Source organism: Hyperolius riggenbachi, chromosome 7 (genome assembly GCF_040937935.1).
Source record: "Hyperolius riggenbachi isolate aHypRig1 chromosome 7, aHypRig1.pri, whole genome shotgun sequence".
In the NCBI taxonomy this organism is placed as follows: Eukaryota; Metazoa; Chordata; class Amphibia; order Anura; family Hyperoliidae; genus Hyperolius; species Hyperolius riggenbachi.
Genome location: NC_090652.1, coordinates 303876190 through 303896809, shown reverse-complemented (window position 1 = coordinate 303896809; position 20620 = coordinate 303876190). Strand labels below are relative to the sequence as shown.

General features: G+C 48.3%; 1 protein-coding gene across 1 annotated transcript in view; it reads left to right on the top strand.

Moving 5' to 3' along the window:
• The window catches only part of ARPC2 (actin related protein 2/3 complex subunit 2), a 113635-nt gene that overhangs the window by 72821 nt on the left and 20194 nt on the right, over nt 1–20620 (top strand). The window contains exons 3-6 of the mRNA XM_068246114.1: nt 5201–5313; nt 13445–13490; nt 16774–16960; nt 20444–20537. Coding sequence (XP_068102215.1) covers nt 5201–5313; nt 13445–13490; nt 16774–16960; nt 20444–20537 — 440 coding nt within the window. The remainder of the gene's footprint in view (nt 1–5200; nt 5314–13444; nt 13491–16773; nt 16961–20443; nt 20538–20620) is intronic.

Below are 20620 nucleotides of genomic sequence, written 5' to 3'. Positions count from 1 at the left end.
GGCTGCAGCATTAGCTGTAATACAACAAACAGCTCTCCAGAATGGAATGTGGATGGAATATGAGTCATGCTCAATCTGTGCCTAATTTCAGGGAACAGTCGGTGTCAGCAGCTTTTTCTCCCCCCATTTCAGTGAAGAGGTTTATTGCAGTCATATGGCTCACCGCTGCTGAACCTGGAAATACAATCCTACTGCGCCATTCAGGATTCATCTGTTCTGGAAGCTTTATGCTGTAACTCGAGTTTCATTAAAGGAAACCTAAAGTGAGAGGGTTATGGATGTTTCCTGTTAAACAATACCAGTTCCCTGGCAGTTTCTTTGGCAGTGGCTGAATCACACACCTGAAACAAGCATGCAGCTAATCCAGTCTGACTTCAGTCAGAGCACCTGATCTGCATGCTTGTTTAGGGGCTGTGGCTGAAAGCTTCAGAGACACAGGATCAGCAGGAGAGTCAGGATCAGTAGGAAAGTCAGGCAACTGTTAGTATTTTAACCTCTTGACGACCAGCTAACGCCGATTGGCGTAAACTGGTCGTCTGCGGGTTACCATGGAAACGGCCGCTCGATCGAGCGGCCTTTCCATGTCAGTTCACGGAGGGTGTCTCCGTGAACAGCCGGAGAGCCGCCGATCGCGGCTCGCCGGCAAAATGTAAACAGGCGGGGAAGAAATCACCGCTGTTTACATCATACGGCTGAAGCCTATCCTTCAATGCGCAGGACGGAATTTCGTCCTGCGCAGCTCACAGGGGAAGGGAGAGGGAGGGAGCGGTAGAGAGGGCGGAAAGCGCTGCGGAGGGGGGCTTTGAAGAGCCCCCCCCCGCTAAGCAACTGCAGCCGGCGGCGATCAGACCCCCCCAGCAGGACATCCCCCTAGTGGGGAAAAAAGGGGGGTAGTCTGATCGCCCTGCTGCACTCCTGATCGGTGCTGCGGGCTGTAGAGCCCACACAGCACCGATCAGTGCAGAAAGCCCTGGTCGGCAAGTGGTTTTAAAAGGAAAAAGCCATATCCTTCTCAGTTTAGATTCCCTTTAAATAAAAACATGCTGGTAATGTCACTGTGTAATAAAATCAAGACATGGGTGCTTAATACTAAAGGACAACTGAAGTGAGAGGACTATGGAGGCTGCCATATGTATTTCCTTTTAAACAATGCAGATTGCCTGGCTGTCCTTCTGATCCTCTGCCTCTAATACTTTTAGCCATAAACCCTGAACAAACATGCAGTGTATCAGGTGTTTCTGAGATTTATTCTCAGATCTGACAAGATTAGCTGCATGCTTGTTTCTGGTGTGATTCAGACACTACTGCAGCCAAACAGATTAGCAAGGCTGCCAGGTAACTGGTATTGTTTAGAAGGATATAAATATGGCAGCCTCCATATCCATATTCTCCTCACTTTAGATGTACTTAAAATTTAAATCCATCCTAGATAGACTCAATCCTTCCCTCACTCACTCTGTACTAACAGAGGAGCGTTGTAATGCACCTGTATTAATGCTGATGCAACTGTTCTAAAATGGATGCTTATCACTGCCACTGTTTACTTTACAAAAATGAGTGATCAGCAGTCTGCAGTTGGTACTCAGCGTTTGCGTTATCAGCGCAAGTGCACTGAGTCAGTTTACAACCATCGCTCTCGCTTCAGGCCTGAAACCCACTAGAAAGCACTAGCGTAATTGCTAGCAATTTGTGGTAGCGTTTTGGGAGCGATTTGCTTGCTCCTATACAATTCATTACAGTGGAAAAGCTTCCAAAATGTTTCATGTCCTCCGATTGTGATTTGCCTATTCGCAATCGCTCTAGTGGAATCTGTCCCATCTATTTACATTGGCAGAGCAAGGGAAATCACTAGCAATTTAAAGTGCTCCCTTAAAGAGACACTGAAGCGAAAAAAAATATGATCTAGTGAATTGGTTGTGTACTATGAATAATTACTAGAAGATTAGCAGCAAAGAAAATATGATACTTATCCGTTAGCCGGGCGCATCGTCTATGTGGCGACAAAGCTCCACCAGAGTTACATCTTTCCCTACTATCCATGTCGGCCTGGAGGGGGAATAGTAATTAGCGCCACCTGCCGGATGCGCCCGGCTAACGGATAAGTACCGAAAATATTCTCATTTTTATTTTCAGGTATATAGTGTTTTTTCTAACATTGCATCATTCTCTAATATGTGCAGATTACACAACACTCAGCATTCAAAATGAGTCTTTCAGAGCAGTCTGTGAACTAATGACCTCTCCTCTAGCAGATAAAAAGAAAACAGTTCATTTACAGTTGAGATAATAAAAGTCAGATAACAGCCCTCTCCACCCCTAAGACTAAAGGTAGCCATACACTGGTCGATTTGCCATTAGATCGACCAGCTGAAAGATCCCTATCTGATCGAATCTGATCAGAGATGGATCGTATGGCTGCCTTTACTGCAAACAGATTTTGAATCGATTTCAGCCTGAAACCGATCACAATCTGTTGAGCTGCTCCTGCCGCCTGTCGTCCCCCCCCGTATACATTACCTGAAGCTGGCTCCCGGGCGTCTTCTCCGCATTGCACGGCTCTGTTCCGGCTCCATCCCGGCGCTTCCTGTGTCACTCCTGGACCAGGAAGTTCAAATAGAGCGCCCTCTATTTGAACTTCCTGGTCACTGCAGTGACACAGGAAGCGCCGGGATGGAGCCGGAACAGAGCGGTGCAGCGCGGAGAAGACGCCCGGGAGCCAGCGTCAGGTAATGTATACCGGATCGGCCGCCGCTAGCGACGCGCACCCTACCCGCGGGCGGTCGAGGGTAATTTCCCGCACGGCGCAATCGACAGACCGATCCGATTTCGGGAGGAAATCGGATCGGCGGGTGCGTTTAGCGCGAACGATTGGCAGCAGATTCGATCCCAGGATCGAATCTGCTGTCGAAACGGCCGCGAGTCGGGCCAGTGTATGGCTACCTTTTAGTCAGAGAGTTAATGGCTTGTTTGCATAGAGATAACTGGAGTTTCTTAACTCTTCCTGTACTGGAAACAATTACACTGATGTATCTGATCTTAATGTTTTATTTCTTAGCTGTACTACACATACAAATCATATCATCATTTTTTTTTTTCGCTTCAGTGTCTCTTTAACACTAAAAAAACCTCTCTGCTGGGTTTCAAACCTCAGGTTACTTAAAGCGGACCCAAACCAAACATTTATTTTGAATTCAAAATATTTAGTTGCAGCACTCTGACACATACAAAGATAAATAAACACTCCTTCAAGCCTCTGAGCATTTCAGTGCATGCTTTTCACCCTTCTCTTTTCATAACTAGGGTTATACAGGTGTGGCAGCCATTAGCAATCCCTCCATTGTCAGACACCATCTACTCCACCAGTTTGCCGGATTCTGTCCCGGCAATATGAAAGGAAGGGAGGGGTTCCTCCAATAAATGTAAAATATTTTATATTTGTCATCATGCAGCTGAAAAAAGGCTGCTATTTATTATAATTTAGAAAATAGATTTTATTTCTGAAATCTTGGATTTTTAATTTGGGTCCACTTTAAGCAAAGGGAATCCTCTGGATACCATAGGGCAGGGGTAGGGAAACTTTGGCTCTGGAGCCAGATGTGGCTCTTTTGATGGCTACATCTGGCTCACATACAAATCAGTAGGGGTGGATTCACTAAGCTACACTGCTCAAGCAGCGCAGCTTAGTGTGGCAGCGCATGTAACATTTTCTAACTATGCATACACTACTAACTTACTCATGCTCCCCCCCCCCCCTCCCCCCAAAATGAAGGGCCGCTCCAATTGTCCCACCCTGGATCCTGTCAGGTCCAGTGACTTTGTAGGACGAGATCCCCGCACTTTGACCTAATAGGCTGCCTGTCACTTGAAGTGCAGGGATCTCGTCCTACAAAGTGAATCTACCCCCAAGTCAGCTAGCTAATTGTACAAGCTGTTAGTTGGTATTTCTCCTGTCTGGGAAATTGCTGATGTTGCTGAAACCCAAAAGAAGCTGAAGACTTGTCTGACACTTCCACTGCCCGGAGGATCAACTGTATCCACATCACCATGGCAACAGGGATGTGAGCCCTCTGCTGCGCATGCGCATTGTCCCAGTTTGAAACATGTTGTATGGCTCTCACAGAATTGTGTTTTAAAATGTGTGGCGTTTATGGCTCTCAGCCAAAAAGGTTCCTGACCCCTAACATAGAGCTTCCCAGTCCTCATTCCTGTGTCGTCCCTGTTAGTCATGTGATCAACACTCCTCGGGCAGCCTCCGGTAGTATGCGCATCCCCGAGTACCACCATACTGCGCATGCGCAAGCCCAGACTCACTTGTGTGCAGCTCAGCTTCAGAAGTAATCAGGGACATCCTGCTTCAGTAATGTCTGAATCGGACACCTGCAACAAGCATGCAATGAATCCAGTCACTGTCAGAAACGCCTGATCTGTATGCTTGTTCAGGGTCTACGGCTTAAAGTATTAAAAAGAGACTCTGTAATTAAAAAAAAAAAAAAAAATGGCCCTCCCGAGGGGTACTTACCTCGGTAGGGGATCCTATAGAGGCTTCCCCCGTCGTCCTCCGTCCCACGGCGGTCTCGCTGGGCCCCTCCGAAGCCACAGTCGACAGTTTGTTAGGCTGTAGCGCCTGCAATATTTACCTTCCCGGCTCCAACATAGTAGCGGCTCTTGGTTCTGAGTCAGGCAGAAATAGCCGATCCAAGTCGGGTGCGCTCTCCTCCACAGGCGCAAGTCGCCTGCCCCTGGGCAGTAGAGCGGACCCGACTGGTATCTGCTATTTCTGCCTGAGCCCGAGCTGAGAGCAGGATAGGTAAATATTTACATGGCCGCCGTTCAGACGGGCCCAGCGAGACCGCCGCGGGACAGAGGACGGAGGAAGCCTTGATAGGATCCAGAAGCGTCCCCCTCCTGAGGCAAGTACCCACCTGGGCCCTTTTTCCTGTTACAGGTTTTCTTTAAAGGGAGAGGGTCAGCAGGACAGACAGGCAATCTGCATTGTTTAAAAGGAAATAAATATGGCAGCCTCAATATGTCTCTCACTTGAGGTGTGTGTTAAAGAGAAAGTAAATGTGGAATGTGTCTAGCCATTTATTTCCACATACATAGATTGACTATCTGGACAGAAGTGTATTCAACCTTAAGTCTTATTTGAAAATCTTTGTTTTGGGAGCTAAGAGTGACCTTTATGTTGTTTCCTCCCCAGACTTTGATGGCGTTCTGTATCACATCTCCAACCCCAACGGGGACAAGGCCAAAGTGAGGATCAGCATTTCTCTGAAGTTTTACAAGGAGCTGCAGGATCACGGAGCTGATGATGTGAGAATGTTTCTGTTTGTGTCCTGAAATAAATCTACCTTTCCTGCCCTGTATTTTCCACATATGCAGCCCAGTCTCAATCTCTGGTGTAGATGATGTTGCTTCTACTCAGTACCGTGACAGCCTGTGTGTTTTCTGCTCAGTGATGCAACGCAGTGACTTCACTTTACAGTTCCTCCTGACCCTGAGCCAGTCAGACTTCAGTCAGAAACACCTGGTCTGACTCAAAGTATTAGAGGCAGAGGAGCAGCAGGACAGCCAGACAATCTGCATTGTTTAAAGGATACCCGAACTGTGACATGATGAGATAGACATGTACAGTGCCTAGCACACAAATAACTAGGCTGTGTTCTTTTTTTTCGTTCTCTGCCTGAAAGAGTTAAATATCAGGTATGTAAGTGGCTGACTCAGTCCTGACTCAGACAGGAAGTGACTACAGTGTGACCCTCACTGATACAAATTCCTCTTTCTATCTCTTTCTAGCTCTCAGAATCAATTTTTCTGCTAGGAGAGTGTTTTATAGTTGGAATTTCTTATCAGTGAGGGTCACACTGTAGTCACTTCCTGTCTGAGTCAGGACTGAGTCAGCCACTTACATACCTGATATTTAACTCTTTCAGGCAGAGAAAGAAAAAAAGGAACACAGCATAGTTATTTGTGTGCTAGACACCGTACATACACATGTCTATCTCATCATGTCACATGTCAGTTCGGGTATCCTTTTAAAAGAAAAACTGTAAATATGGCAGCCTCCATATCCCTCTCACTTCAGGGGTGCGTTAAGCAGTTGGAAGCCGGCTTATGGCTCATTTCCACTGAGTGGGAAATCGCAGTGCGAATGTCCGCGTTATCACTGAAACCAAAGCAGTGGAGTCCTTAATGTGCTCCGATGCGAAAAAATATGGACTGCATGGTTCAGATTCTCACACCAGGCATCACTCCGCTGCAATGTGTTTGTAATGGAAGTCAATGGTCCTGCATGAAAATTTTATCATCCGTGTTCCCATCGAACATGCTTCTTCCTGTATCATTTGTAGTCACAGTGATGTCAGGTTGCTATGAAGATTAAAAATCGGATACGAAAATTTGCATTCGAAATATGCATAATGTGCATATGCATGAGTTTTCACAAATTAGCATTAAAACTCATGTCAGGGAGACAGTGGAGATGGTCCCTTAGCTGTGTCAGTGGAATGGGCCCTTAGCTATGTCAGTGAGTCAGTGGAATGAGCCCTTGGCTGAGTCAGTGGAGATGGGCCCTGAGCGGTTTCAGTGATACAGTGGAATGGGCCCTTAGCTGTGTCAGTGTAGATGGGCCCTTAGCTGTGTCAGTGTAGATGGGCCCTTAGCTGTGTCAGTGAGTCAGTGGAGATGGGCCCTTAGCTGTGTTGGCCTGCAAGTGTCTCAGCAGCGATTGATGTGAGCAAGACTCTTAACATTCCTGGAGCCGCAGAATATCCTGCATGTGAGATGAGACATCTGGATGTGATTGTCTGCAGAGAAGGGCGATTGTGCCGGCTGGTTTCATCCCCGCGTTCTATACGTCACATGTGACTGAGGCTACACGCTACCCTCTCCCTGTGCCCTTATCAGTGCCACATGTGACTGAGGCTACACGCTACCCTCTCCCTGTGCCCTGATCAGTGCCACATGTGACTGAGGCTACACGCTACCCTCTCCCTGTGCCCTTATCAGTGCCACATGTGACTGAGGCTACATGCTGCCCTCTCCCTGTGCCCTGATCAGTGCCACATGTGACTGAGGCTACACGCTGCCCTCTCCCTGTGCCCTGATCAGTGCCACATGTGACTGAGGCTACACGCTGCCCTCTCCCTGTGCCCTGATCAGTGCCACATGTGACTGAGGCTACACGCTGCCCTCTCCCTGTGCCCTGATCAGTGCCACATGTGACTGAGGCTACACGCTGCCCTCTCCCTGTGCCCTGATCAGTGCCACATGTGACTGAGGCTACACGCTACCCTCTCCCTGTGCCCTGATCAGTGCCACATGTGACTGAGGCTACACGCTGCCCTCTCCCTGTGCCCTGATCAGTGCCACATGTGACTGAGGCTACACGCTGCCCTCTCCCTGTGCCCTGATCAGTGCCACATGTGACTGAGGCTACACGCTGCCCTCTCCCTGTGCCCTGATCAGTGCCACATGTGACTGAGGCTACATGCTGCCCTCTCCCTGTGCCCTGATCAGTGCCACATGTGACTGAGGCTACACGCTGCTCTCTCCCTGTGCCCTGATCAGTGCCACATGTGACTGAGGCTACACGCTGCCCTCTCCCTGTGCCCTGATCAGTGCCACATGTGACTGAGGCTACACGCTGCCCTCTCCCTGTGCCCTGATCAGTGCCACATGTGACTGAGGCTACACGCTGCCCTCTCCCTGTGCCCTGATCAGTGCCACATGTGACTGAGGCTACATGCTGCCCTCCCCCTGTACCCTGATCAGTGCCACATGTGACTGAGGCTACATGCTGCCCTCCCCCTGTACCCTGATCAGTGCCACATGTGACTGAGGCTGCACGCTGCCCTCTCCCTGTACCCTGATCAGTGCCACATGTGACTGAGGCTACACGCTGCCCTCTCCCTGTACCCTGATCAGTGCCACATGTGACTGAGACTACACGCTGCCCTCTCCCTGTGCCCTGATCAGTGCCACATGTGACTGAGGCTACACGCTGCCCTCTCCCTGTGCCCTGATCAGTGCCACATGTGACTGAGGCTACACGCTGCCCTCTCCCTGTGCCCTGATCAGTGCCACATGTGACTGAGGCTACACGCTGCCCTCTCCCTGTGCCCTGATCAGTGCCACATGTGACTGAGGCTACATGCTGCCCTCTCCCTGTGCCCTGATCAGTGCCACATTTGACTGAGGCTACACGCTGCCCTCTCCCTGTGCCCTGATCAGTGCCACATATGACTGAGGCTACACGCTGCCCTCTCCCTGTGCCCTGATCAGTGTCACATGTGACTGAGACTACACGCTGCTCTCTCCCTGTGCCCTGATCAGTGCCACATGTGACTGAGGCTACATGCTGCCCTCTCCCTGTGCCCTGATCAGTGCCACATGTGACTGAGGCTACATGCTGCCCTCTCCCTGTGCCCTGATCAGTGCCACATGTGACTGAGGCTACACGCTGCCCTCTCCCTGTGCCCTGATCAGTGCCACATTTGACTGAGGCTACATGCTGCCCTCTCCCTGTGCCCTGATCAGTGCCACATGTGACTGAGGCTACACACTGCCCTCTCCCTGTGCCCTGATCAGTGCCACATGTGACTGAGACTACACGCTGCCCTCCCCCTGTGCCCTGATCAGTGCCACATGTGACTGAGGCTACACGCTGCCCTCTCCCTGTGCCCTGATCAGTGCCACATGTGACTGAGACTACACGCTGCCCTCTCCCTGTGCCCTGATCAGTGCCACATGTGACTGAGGCTACATGCTGCCCTCTCCCTGTGCCCTGATCAGTGCCACATGTGACTGAGGCTACACGCTGCCCTCTCCCTGTGCCCTGATCAGTGCCACATGTGACTGAGGCTACACGCTGCCCTCCCCCTGTACCCTGATCAGTGCCACATGTGACGGAGGCTACACACCACCCTCTCCCTGTACCCTGATCAGTGCCACATGTGACTGAGGCTACACGCTGCCCTCTCCCTGTGCCCTGATCAGTGCCACATGTGACTGAGGCTACACGCTGCCCTCTCCCTGTGCCCTGATCAGTGCCACATGTGACTAAGGCTACACGCTGCCCTCTCCCTGTACCCTGATCAGTGCCACATGTGACTGAGGCTACATGCTGCCCTCCCCCTGTGCCCTGATCAGTGCCACATGTGACTGAGGCTGCACGCTGCCCTCTCCCTGTACCCTGATCAGTGTCACATGTGACTGAGACTACACGCTGCCCTCTCCCTGTACCCTGATCAGTGCCACATGTGACTGAGGCTACACGCTGCCCTCTCCCTGTGCCCTGATCAGTGCCACATGTGACTAAGGCTACACGCTGCCCTCTCCCTGTACCCTGATCAGTGCCACATGTGACTGAGGCTACATGCTGCCCTCCCCCTGTGCCCTGATCAGTGCCACATGTGACTGAGGCTGCACGCTGCCCTCTCCCTGTACCCTGATCAGTGTCACATGTGACTGAGACTACACGCTGCCCTCTCCCTGTACCCTGATCAGTGCCACATGTGACTGAGGCTACACGCTGCCCTCTCCCTGTGCCCTGATCAGTGCCACATGTGACTGAGGCTACACGCTGCCCTCTCCCTGTGCCCTGATCAGTGCCACATGTGACTGAGGCTACACGCTGCTCTCTCCCTGTGCCCTGATCAGTGCCACATGTGACTGAGGCTACACGCTGCCCTCTCCCTGTGCCCTGATCAGTGCCACATATGACTGAGGCTACACACTGCCCTCTCCCTGTGCCCTGATCAGTGCCACATGTGACTGAGACTACACGCTGCCCTCTCCCTGTACCCTGATCAGTGCCACATATGACTGAGGCTACACACTGCCCTCTCCCTGTGCCCTGATCAGTGCCACATGTGACTGAGACTACACGCTGCCCTCCCCCTGTGCCCTGATCAGTGCCACATGTGACTAAGGCTACACGCTGCCCTCTCCCTGTACCCTGATCAGTGTCACATGTGACTGAGGCTACACGCTGCCCTCTCCCTGTACCCTGATCAGTGTCACATGTGACTGAGGCTACACACTGCCCTCTCCCTGTGCCCTGATCAGTGTGCGGCTCCCCATCCATCAGTATTCCTGAGCCTCTCCCTCTGTGCCCATCACACAACTCTCTATATCTGCAACTGTGAATGCAGAGGGAGGGCTAGGGAGTGTCACCAGGTCATAAAGAGGACCTGTACTCAGAACTTCCTCTCTGCTCTAAAAGATAAGCAGCAGCATAATAACCTTTTACGGAAAAACATTTTTAGATAGAAATCCTGCAATGCATCTACAGTGCGCCTACTTCCTGCTTTCATGGAAGCAGATAGACATAGGATTAACATCATGCGTTTCCGGATTTCTTTCTGTTTTTAAAGAGGGAACTGAAGTAAGAGGTATACGGAGGCTGCCATATTTATTTCCTTTTAATCAATACCAGTTGCCTGGCAGCCCTGCTGGTCTATTTCTCTGCAGTAGTATCTGAATAACACCAGAAACAAGCATGCAGCTAGTCTTGTCAGATCTGACTTTAAAGTCTGAAACACCTGATCTGCTGCATGCTTGTTCAGGGGCTATGGCTAATAGTATTAGATGAAGAGGATCAGCAGAGCTGCCAGGCAACTGGTATTGCTTAAAAGGAAATAAACATGGCAGCCTCCATATACCTCTCTCTTCAGCTCCCCTTTAAGAAGGCAAATACACCAAGCTTTGCTTTTTTTAGTAGGAGGGCTTTTTGGTCTCGTTTATCCCCTATACATTCCTATTAGTTGGGGTCACCCTGAGCTGCTTGGTTACTCTCTAAATACATACAGGGTGCATTTCTCTGTTTTCTTTCTGTCCTGTGAAAGAGTTCAGGTCCATTTAATACTGTATGTATTTAGAGAGTTTAGCCTGTGTTATTCCCTGTCTGGGTCCTATAGAGCCTTCCCGTTCCCCTGCCGGTCTCAGCCTGCAGAGTGTCAGCGGCCTGTAAGGGGGAAGCACAGAGCCTTTTATGGAATAAACAGAGCCTTGTGCAGTGTGGTCAGAGCAGGAAACACGACAGACTTCCTGGATCACAGCCTCAGCCTGGCCTGTAACACGTTCACATAATCATTGCTGGAATATACAGTCAGCAGAGCCCTGGCCACAATGTTTATTCAGTCACTCCAGCTGCACATTGCAGCCTGCGGGAGGTTAGTTTATAGAAGACGCTATGGAAAGCTGAAGCTGAAAGCTGAAGCATTAAAGCCTGGTACACACTTTGTTATAAAGCTGGCCAATTCCTGAGCTGTTTCTCCACCTCCATGTAGTATGAGGTCCACAGATATTGAGAATATGTGAGCAGATTATGTAGGTAAATCCTCAAACATAGAGGTGGTAATATTGGTCACTGATTGGCCAATTATAATTGAAGAAGTGGACCTGGCTAAAGAGTAGTTAGAGCAATCAAACAGGGTTTGTCTGTTACACCGGCTGTACAGTAGAAGAGTTGCAGCAATTCAGGGAACGATCAGGATGTCAGGATGATGGCATTTATTGGCTAACTTAGACAACTGAAGTGAGGGGTATATGGAGGCTCTCATATATATTTCCTTTTTAAGCAATACCAGTTGCCTGGCTGCCCTGTTTATCCTCTGCCTCTAATACTTTCAGCCATAGACCCCGAACAAGCATGCAGCAGATCAGATGTTTCTGACATTATTGTCAGATCTGACAAGATTAGCTGCATGCTTGTTTCTGGTCTGATTCAGACACTACTGCAGCCAAATAGACCACCGGGGCTGCCAGGCAACTGGTATTGTTTAAAGGGAACCAGAGACGAAGCACCCTCATGTATTTTACCATATATATATCAGTGGGAACATTAGAGAAAACACCTACCATGCTTTCTGTTTCATTCTGCACTGCACAGCTTGTTTCTTATCAGACCTGATAAAATCCCCGACTGAGCATTCAGTCTGGCTTTGCTATGACTCAGCTATAATGATTCCTGAGCACAGCCAGCAGGGGGGCAGGCTTGGACTTGAAAAGACAGGAGAGAACACAGACTCCGCTATAAATATTCCTGAGCAAAGCCAGACTGAATGCTCAGTCGGGGATTTTATCAGGTCTGATAAGAAACAAGCTGTGCAGTGCAGAATGAAACAGAGAGCAGGGTAGGTGTTTTCTCAATGTCCCCACTGATATATACGGTAAAATAAATGAGTGCTTCGTCTCTGGTTCCCTTTAAAAGGAAACTAATGTCATCCTCATACCTCTCACTCCAGGCGTCCTTTAAAAGAAAAAAACCATAAGCTTTGAGCTAATCGGCGTTCTTCAGACTCCAGTTACTTTATGCTGCATACAGGAATGGAGTACAAAGAAGACTTATTCGCCTAAAGCTTAAGGTGGCCATACAGCTAGATTTGCTGCCAATTGACCGTCCCATTTAATAATTATCAAATTGAATGAAAACCGGTGCTGCACGATCACGCCCGATTAACGATTTGATTGATTTTGAGGCGCAATTGGTCAAATGTATTAATTGGGCAAGTGGGAATATTTCAGCTAACGTGGTCTATCACGTGCATGACGGTATAAGCGTGCGATATATGGATGAATGCAGCTGCTGTCCTCCCAAATGTTAATGTGTCTGTGCATTAAAATCTCACCTGTCCGGCCGCCGTGAGTCCATCTGCTCCTCCTTCCTCACTTGCATCCCACGTGGCTGAGGCATTTGTGATGTTACAAGTGCCACGTGTTATGCACGCCAGCCATGTGGGAGGCAAATGAGGGAGGGGCAGCTGCATTTGTGGTGGCCAGACAGGTAAGAGATTCGAATGCGGGGAGGGGGTAACATTTTGGGGGACAGCAATGGAGGCGGTGGATGCGGCGTTACATGTCCGATTCCTGAGAGATTTCATGCTAATATCAAGAATCGGTCTGTGGTGTATGCGCAGCCAACAGATCCCTCTCTGGTCAGATTCTCTGATCGAAGCCGTTCATTTTGGCATCGTGCTAGCAGGCACTTTTGGCTATCCCATAGACCTCATTGTGAATTAGGAGGAGAAGGTTGTCCCATTATGAGCTGCTGCGGGAGCTACAGTAGTCACTAATTGAGTAGCAGGTCCTCTGGAGACAGCACACGTGGTAAACTGCGCTAATATGGTTGCGGTGAGCCTGCGTGGAAGTCCTTAGGGAACAGTTCTCCAATCACAATGTCTACAACTTGAAGCGTTCTAATTGGCCAAAGAGTGTGGGCATATTAAATATTACAACAATGTATCTGAAACCTGGCAGTTTGAGAGGTTGCCGTCCACCCAATCACGTTGGAAGAATTTCTTTATGGTCTTTCTCTCTGGCTCACTCAACAATACGAACGCCTGATAAGCTGAAGTGTAAATCCTGGTTGTACTGTTACTTGTATGAAGTTGCATCTTTTTTTTTTTTTTTTCCTTTAATCTGTAAATATCCGATCTTGCAGGTCCTGAAGAAGATGTACGGCAATTACCTTGTGTCCCCAGAGCCAGGTATGCATTGTATAAACATCTCTGTGCTGTGTGCAGCAGGGCTGTGGAGTCGGAGTCAAGGATTGAGGCGGAGCAATTTTTGGGGACTTGGAGGTTTCATAAACTGAGGAGTTGAAGATTTTTATACCGACTCCACAGCCCTGGTTTGCAGAGTTGGCATGTCTGTGTTGCTACTTGCTGTGTTTGGTGACTCCGGACGGTGTAAGAATGTACCTTGCTGTGTTTGGTGACACTGGACCGTGGTGGGATAATGTACCTTGCTGTGTTTGGTGACTCAGGACGGTGTGAGAATGTACCTTGCTGTGTTTGGTGACTCAGGACGGTGTGAGAATGTACCTTGCTGTGTTTGGTGGCTCCGGACGGTGGGATAATGTACCTTGCTGTGTTTGGTGACACTGGACCGTGGTGGGATAATGTACCTTGCTGTGTTTGGTGACTCCGGACGGTGGTGGGATAATGTACCTTGCTGTGTTTGGTGACACTGGACCGTGGTGGGATAATGTACCTTGCTGTGTTTGGTGACTCCGGACGGTATGATAATGTACCTTGCAGTGTTTGGTGACTCCGGATGGTATTATAATGTACCTTGTTGTGTTTGGTGACACTGGACCGTGGTATGATAATGTACCTTGCTGTGTTTGGTGACTCCGGACCGTGGTGGGATAATGTACCTTGCTGTGTTTGGTGACTCCGGACCGTGGTGGGATAATGTACCTTGCTGTGTTTGGTGACACTGGACCGTGGTGTGAGAATGTACCTTGCTGTGTTTGGTGACATCGGACGGTGAGAGAATGTACCTTGCTGTGTTTGGTGACTTAGGACCGTGTTGAGATAATGTACCTTGCTGTGTTTGGTGACTCCGGACGGTGGTGGGATAATGTACCTTCCTGTGTTTTGGTGACTCAGGACCGTGATGAGATAATGTACCTTGCTGTGTTTGGTGACTCCGGACCGTGGTGGGATAATGTACCTTGCTGTGTTTGGTGACTCCGGACGGTGGTGGGATAATGTACAGTGGTGTGAAAAACTATTTGCTCCCCCTTCCTGATTTCTTATTCTTTTGCATGTTTGTCACACTTAAATGTTTCTGCTCATCAAAAACCGTTAACTATTAGTCAAAGATAACATAATTGAACACAAAATGCAGTTTTAAATGATGTTTTATATTATTTAGTGAAAAAAAAACCTCAAAATCGACATGGCCCTGTGTGAAAAAGAAATTGCCCCCTGAACCTAATAACTGGTTGGGCCACCCTTAGCAGCAATAACTGCAATCAAGCATTTGCGATAACTTGCAACGAGTCTTTTACAGCGCTCTGGAGGAATTTTGGCCCACTCATTTTTGCAGAATTGTTGTAATTCAGCTTTATTTGAGGGTTTTCTAGCATGAACCGCCTTTTTAAGGTCATGCCACAACATCTCAGTAGGATTCAGGTCAGGACTTTGACTAGGCCTCTCCAAAGTCTTCATTTTGTTTTTCTTCAGCCATTCAGAGGTGAATTTGCTGGTGTGTTTTGGGTCATTGTCCTGCTGCAGCACCCAAGATAGCTTCAGCTTGAGTTGACGAACAGATGGCCGGACATTCTCCTTCAGGATTTTTTGGCAGACAGTAGAATTCATGGTTCCATCTATCACAGCATGCCTTCCAGGTCCTGAAGCAGCAAAACAACCCCAGACCATCACACTACCACCACCATATTTTACTGTTGGTATGATGTTCTTCTGCTGAAATGCTGTGTTACTTCTACGCCAGATGTAACGGGACACGCACCTTCCAAAAAGTTCAACTTTTGTCTCGACGGTCCACAAGGTTTTTTCCCACAAGTCTTGGCAATCATTGAGATGTTTTTTTAGCAAAATTGAGATGAGCCTTAATGTTCTTTTTGCTTAAAAGTGGTTTGCGCCTTGGATATCTTCCATGCAGGCCGTTTTTGCCCAGTCTCTTTCTTATGGTGGAGTCGTGAACACTGACCTTAATTGAGACAAGTGAGGCCTGCAGTTCTTTAGATGTTGTCCTGGGGTCTTTTGTGGCCTCTCGGATGAGTTTTCTCTGCGCTCTTGGGGTAATTTTGGTCGGCCAGCCACTCCTGGGAAGGTTCATCACTGTTCCATGTTTTTGCCATTTGTGGATAATGGCTCTCACTGTGGTTTGCTGGAGTCCCAAAGCTTTAGAAATGGCTTTATAACCTTTACCAGACTGATAGATCTCAATTACAGTACTTTTGTTCTCATTTGTTCCTGAATTTCTTTGGTTCTTGGCATGATGTCTAGCTTTTGAGGTGCTTTTGGTCTACTTCTCTGTGTCAGATAGCTTCTATTTAAGTGATTTCTTGATTGAAACAGGTGTGGCAGTAATCAGGCCTGGGGGTGACTACAGAAATTGAACTCAGATGTGATAAACCACAGTTAAGTTATTTTTAACAAGGGGGGTAATCACTTTTTTCACACAGGGCTATGTAGATTTGGAGTTTTTTTTTCTCACTAAATAATAAAAACCATCATTTAAAACTGCATTTTGTGTTCAATTATGTTATCTTTGACTAATAGTTAAAGGGACTCCGAGCTCAGAAAAAAAAGGAAAGTTGTACTCACCAGGGGCTTTTTCCAGCCCAGTGCTGGTCGGGAGGTCCCACTCCGGCGTCCTGGCTCCTCTTCTTCACCCCGCTCCGGAATGGCTGACAGGCCGCAGCCCGGGCGACACTCTCCCGAGTGTCGGGCTGCTCCTTCCGCATATGACGCCGATTACGTCACACGCCGGCCGCCTCGCGTCATCACGGCGGCCGGCGTGAAAGTACTGCGCATGCGCGCTTTGTTCGCGCATGCGCAGTACTTTCACGCCGGCCGCCGTGAAAAGTACTGCGCATGCAGTCCCTTTAACAGAGTCCCTTTAACAGTTTTTGATGAGCAGAAACATTTAAGTGTGACAAACATGCAAAAGAATAAGAAATAAGGAAGGGGGCAAATAGTTTTTCACACCACTGTACCTTGCTGTGTTTGGTCACTCCGGACGGTGGTGTGAGAATGTACCTTGCTGTGTTTGGTGACTCCGGACGGTGGGATAATGTACCTTGCTGTGTTTGGTGACTCCGAACGGTATGATAATATACCTTGCTGTGTTTGGTGCCTCCGGATGGTATGATAATTTACCTTGCTGTGTTTGGTGCCTCCGGATGGTATGATGATGTACCTTGCTGTGTTTGGTGACACCGGATGGTGTGATAAATGTACTTTGCTGTGTTTGGTGATACCATACGGTGTGACAATGTACACTCTCTCTGCGCAGGCTACAATGTGTCTCTGCTGTACGATTTGGAAAACTTACCCCAGAACCGCGAATCCGTGGTCCACCAGGCCGGCATGCTGAAGCGGAACTGCTTTGCCTCCGTGTTTGAGAAATATTTCAGGTTCCAGGAGGAAGGCAAAGAGGGTGAGAGGAGAGCGGTCATCCACTATCGGGAAGATGAGACCTTGTAAGTCTGATTCTCTTCTAGACTGTGGGAAGCTAGGTGTGACCCAAACCATGAACCAGGCACGCCCAGATGGGCTTTTAACCATTTAGCAATCAATTTATTTAGAGGCTTGCAAGTGCTCCGGGCCAATTTATTTTAGCTCATTTTTTATTAATTCTTATTTGTTAGATTTCCTTGCTTCTAAATAATACTGCTATAATGTGTATTTATGCGCACTTGTCAATAGAGGGCAGTGTGAGACAATAACAGAGGACTTCTGCTTTCAGTTTTCTGCTAGGAGAGAGACAGCAAAGTACTCCCAAGAATTTACAGCACAACGAGAATGTCGACCTGAGGTCAACAGCAGTGCACTTATCTCAAACGAGAGATGTGAAATGAGCACATTAGATGTATTTTTTTTAAAGAATCTCCCCATAAGGGTGGTTCTTCGTGGTCTTTGCCTTTAGGGGGGGGGGGGGGGAAGCAGCAATACTTGTTTACATGGGGCTACTGCTATGCCCTCTCGTCCGCATGGAGTGCACCATGTTTCCCACTGAGAGCCCACATAGTGCCGCGGTTTCATTTTCCCGGCAGTGTCGTGCTTGTGCGTCTGCCGCAATGCATGCCGGAAGATGTAGGCCGAAGATGTGATTACATCTCTGTGCATGCAAGAATATATCTGTACCCACAGACTACATCTCTTGGCATGCAATGGGGAGGGGGGGGGGAGCGAACCTGCATGTCAAGGCAGGGAAATGAAAATGCAGCGCTGGGCACGCTCTCCGTGGAGAAGATGGAGACTGATACATGCACTACACAATACATACATAGACACATGACTATGGAAGGATTAGATTGTGAGCCCCTCTCAGGAACAGTTAAGTGACAATATACTCTGTACAGCGCTGAGGAAGAAGTCAGCTCTATATAAATAATAGGGGAAGAGGAACTAAATTAAAAGAACTGAAGATATTGCGCCCACAGCGTTTATAAATAGAATACATACCGTATTTTTCGGACTATAAGACGCTCCGGACCATAAGACGCACCTGGGTTTAGAGGACAAAAAGCTGGAAAAAAAATACTAAGGGCCTGTACACACTGCTGCGCTTGCGCTGCGCTTTTCAAATTGCATGCGCTTTTTAATCACAAGGTCTTTTGAAAAATAATGAAAATCATGACGACATGTACACACTGTAGCGATGCACTTTTTCTATTCTCATTAGGGCTTGCGATTTAAAAATCTCATGCGATTTTGAAAAGCGCAGCAGTGTGTACAGGCCCTAAACCTGGTGGGTGCATGGTGCAGGGGTGTCTTGTGGAACTTTTCCCTCCAAGCTGGTTTGCTGTATGGTCTGCTATATTCTTTAGTCCTCTTGGTGTATCTAATATGCCAGAAACCAGTCTCTCTCACTTTATCTATCTATCTATCTATCTATCTATCTATCAGCATGTAAGTGCATGATGGACAGCAGATCTCTAGGCTGTGTATGTTGGTATGTGAAAGTGCAGAGTTAATGCAGGATTTGTATCAGCTACAACAAAGAAATGTATTTCTGCAAAGGCTATTATGCTGTTGTGTTTCTTTTAGAGCTGAGAGTAAGTTCTGAGTTCAGGTTCGCTTGAGACAACAGGGATTGTTAGAATTGAGCCCTGAGCTCAGATGTTATGGTGGTGCAGGTGGAGGCAAGGAGAGAGGAAGCAGGGAAATTACACTGTCCTAAGGCTGCAGGCAGAGCGCACAGGATTCATGGCAACGGGCTGAGTGATCCAGAGCCGTCTCAGCTGAAGAGCGTCAGCTGCTTTGCAGGGAGACTGGATCATAACGTCAGCCTCTCGTTCTCTCTCTGGCTGGACACAAGTATCAGAGGTCTGTTTGAAGCAGCTGAGGGCTTCAGGTCACTCATCCCTGTCACACTACTTTCCTGTTTATGTCTGGTCACGCTTCACTTCCTTTCCTCCGATGTATATACAGAAGCACGTGGCGTCACTGACCCTGATTCCTAATAGCAGAACAGCGTGTATACATCGGAGGAAAGGAAGTGAAGTATGACCAGACATAAAGCAGGCAAGTAGCGTGACAGGGATGAGTGACCTGAAGCCCTCGGCTGCTTCAAACAGACCTCTGATACTTGTGTCCAGCCAGAGAGAGAACGAGAGGCTGACGTTATGATCCAGTCTCCCTGCAAAGCAGCTGACGCTCTTCAGCTGAGACGGCTCTGGATCACTCAGCCCGTTGCCATGAATCCTGTGTGCTCTGCCTGCCCTGCAGCTTTTGGACGTTTCTCTGCCTCCTCTCTCAGTGGGAAGTGCGGGTCGTGACAGGCGATTCACCTCATCTGCAAGGATTGCGCTTTGAGGGAAAAGCTATTAATTTTAAAATGCTTTTATTTGACTGGATCCGATGGTCTCGGAGGTGGGATCATGGCTCTGCCATTGGGCCAATCACTGTGCAGTGACTGTACAGTGATTGGTCCAATGACACAGCCATCATCCTGCCTCAGAGACCATCGGGCCAGTCAAATTAAAGCATTTTAAATTACTGGCTCTTCCTAATAGCGCAGGATGCTCTGAATGACCTCTGAGGTTTAATGTATCAAAGTAATAAAGTCTCCTCAGTGCCGATTCAGGCTCAGCACTATGTGCTCACAATAGCCAGTGTGATCTATTGAAAATATGGGCACTCCGGACCCTACCCATGGTATATTCGGACCATAAGACGCAGTCACTTTTTCTCCCCACCTTTGGGAGAAAAAAAGTGCGTCTTATGGTCCGACAAATACGGTACTCTGTGTTCTCCCCAGAATTTTATTCCAGCCGGGTGGCATGACAAAGTAGCCGGGTGGGGGAGAATGCAGGTTTAACGCTTCTCTGCATAACTCTGCTTACAGCATAAGAGGCTAATGAGGAGGTGAGCTGATGATAGCCGGGTGGCCATCAAAATTAGCCGGGTGGGGCACCTGGCTAAAAGAGCCTGGGGAGAACTCTGATACTGCAATGCTATCTAGCTAAACCTCACTTACTATTGATAAATGTTAAAGGAGAACTGTAGTGAGAGGTATATGGAGGCTGCCATATTTATTTCCTTTTAAGCAATACCAGTTGCCTGGCTATTCAGCTAATCCTCTGCCTCTAATACTTTCAGCCATAGGCCCTGAACAAGCATGCAGCAGATCAGGTGTTTCTGACAAATTTAGACAGATATGACAAGATTAGCTGCATGCTTGTTTCTGGTGTGACTCAGACACTTCTTTAGGCAAATAGACCATCAGGGCTGCCAGGCAACTGGTATTGCTTAAAAGGAAATAAATATGGCAGCCTCCATATCCCTCTCACTACAGTTCTCCTTTAAGTGGATAGCTGCATTAGTTTCAGGCCGCCGCCATCTTGAATAACACAAAGGCATGCGATTTTTTTTTTTCTGATTCTGTTTGCGTTTCTGTACAAGCCTAGGAAGAGGCTGGTGCTGTATAGATCAGTAATTGTATCTCGATGAATTGACAGGTATGTGGAAGCCAAGAAGGATCGGGTGACGGTGGTGTTCAGCACAGTGTTTAAGGACGATGACGACGTGATTATAGGAAAAGTGTTTATGCAGGTCAGTGCGCTTATACTACAAGAATTATATAATGCAACTTTACATTATGGGGGTCTTAATGCATTATGGTCAGAGGAGCGGCC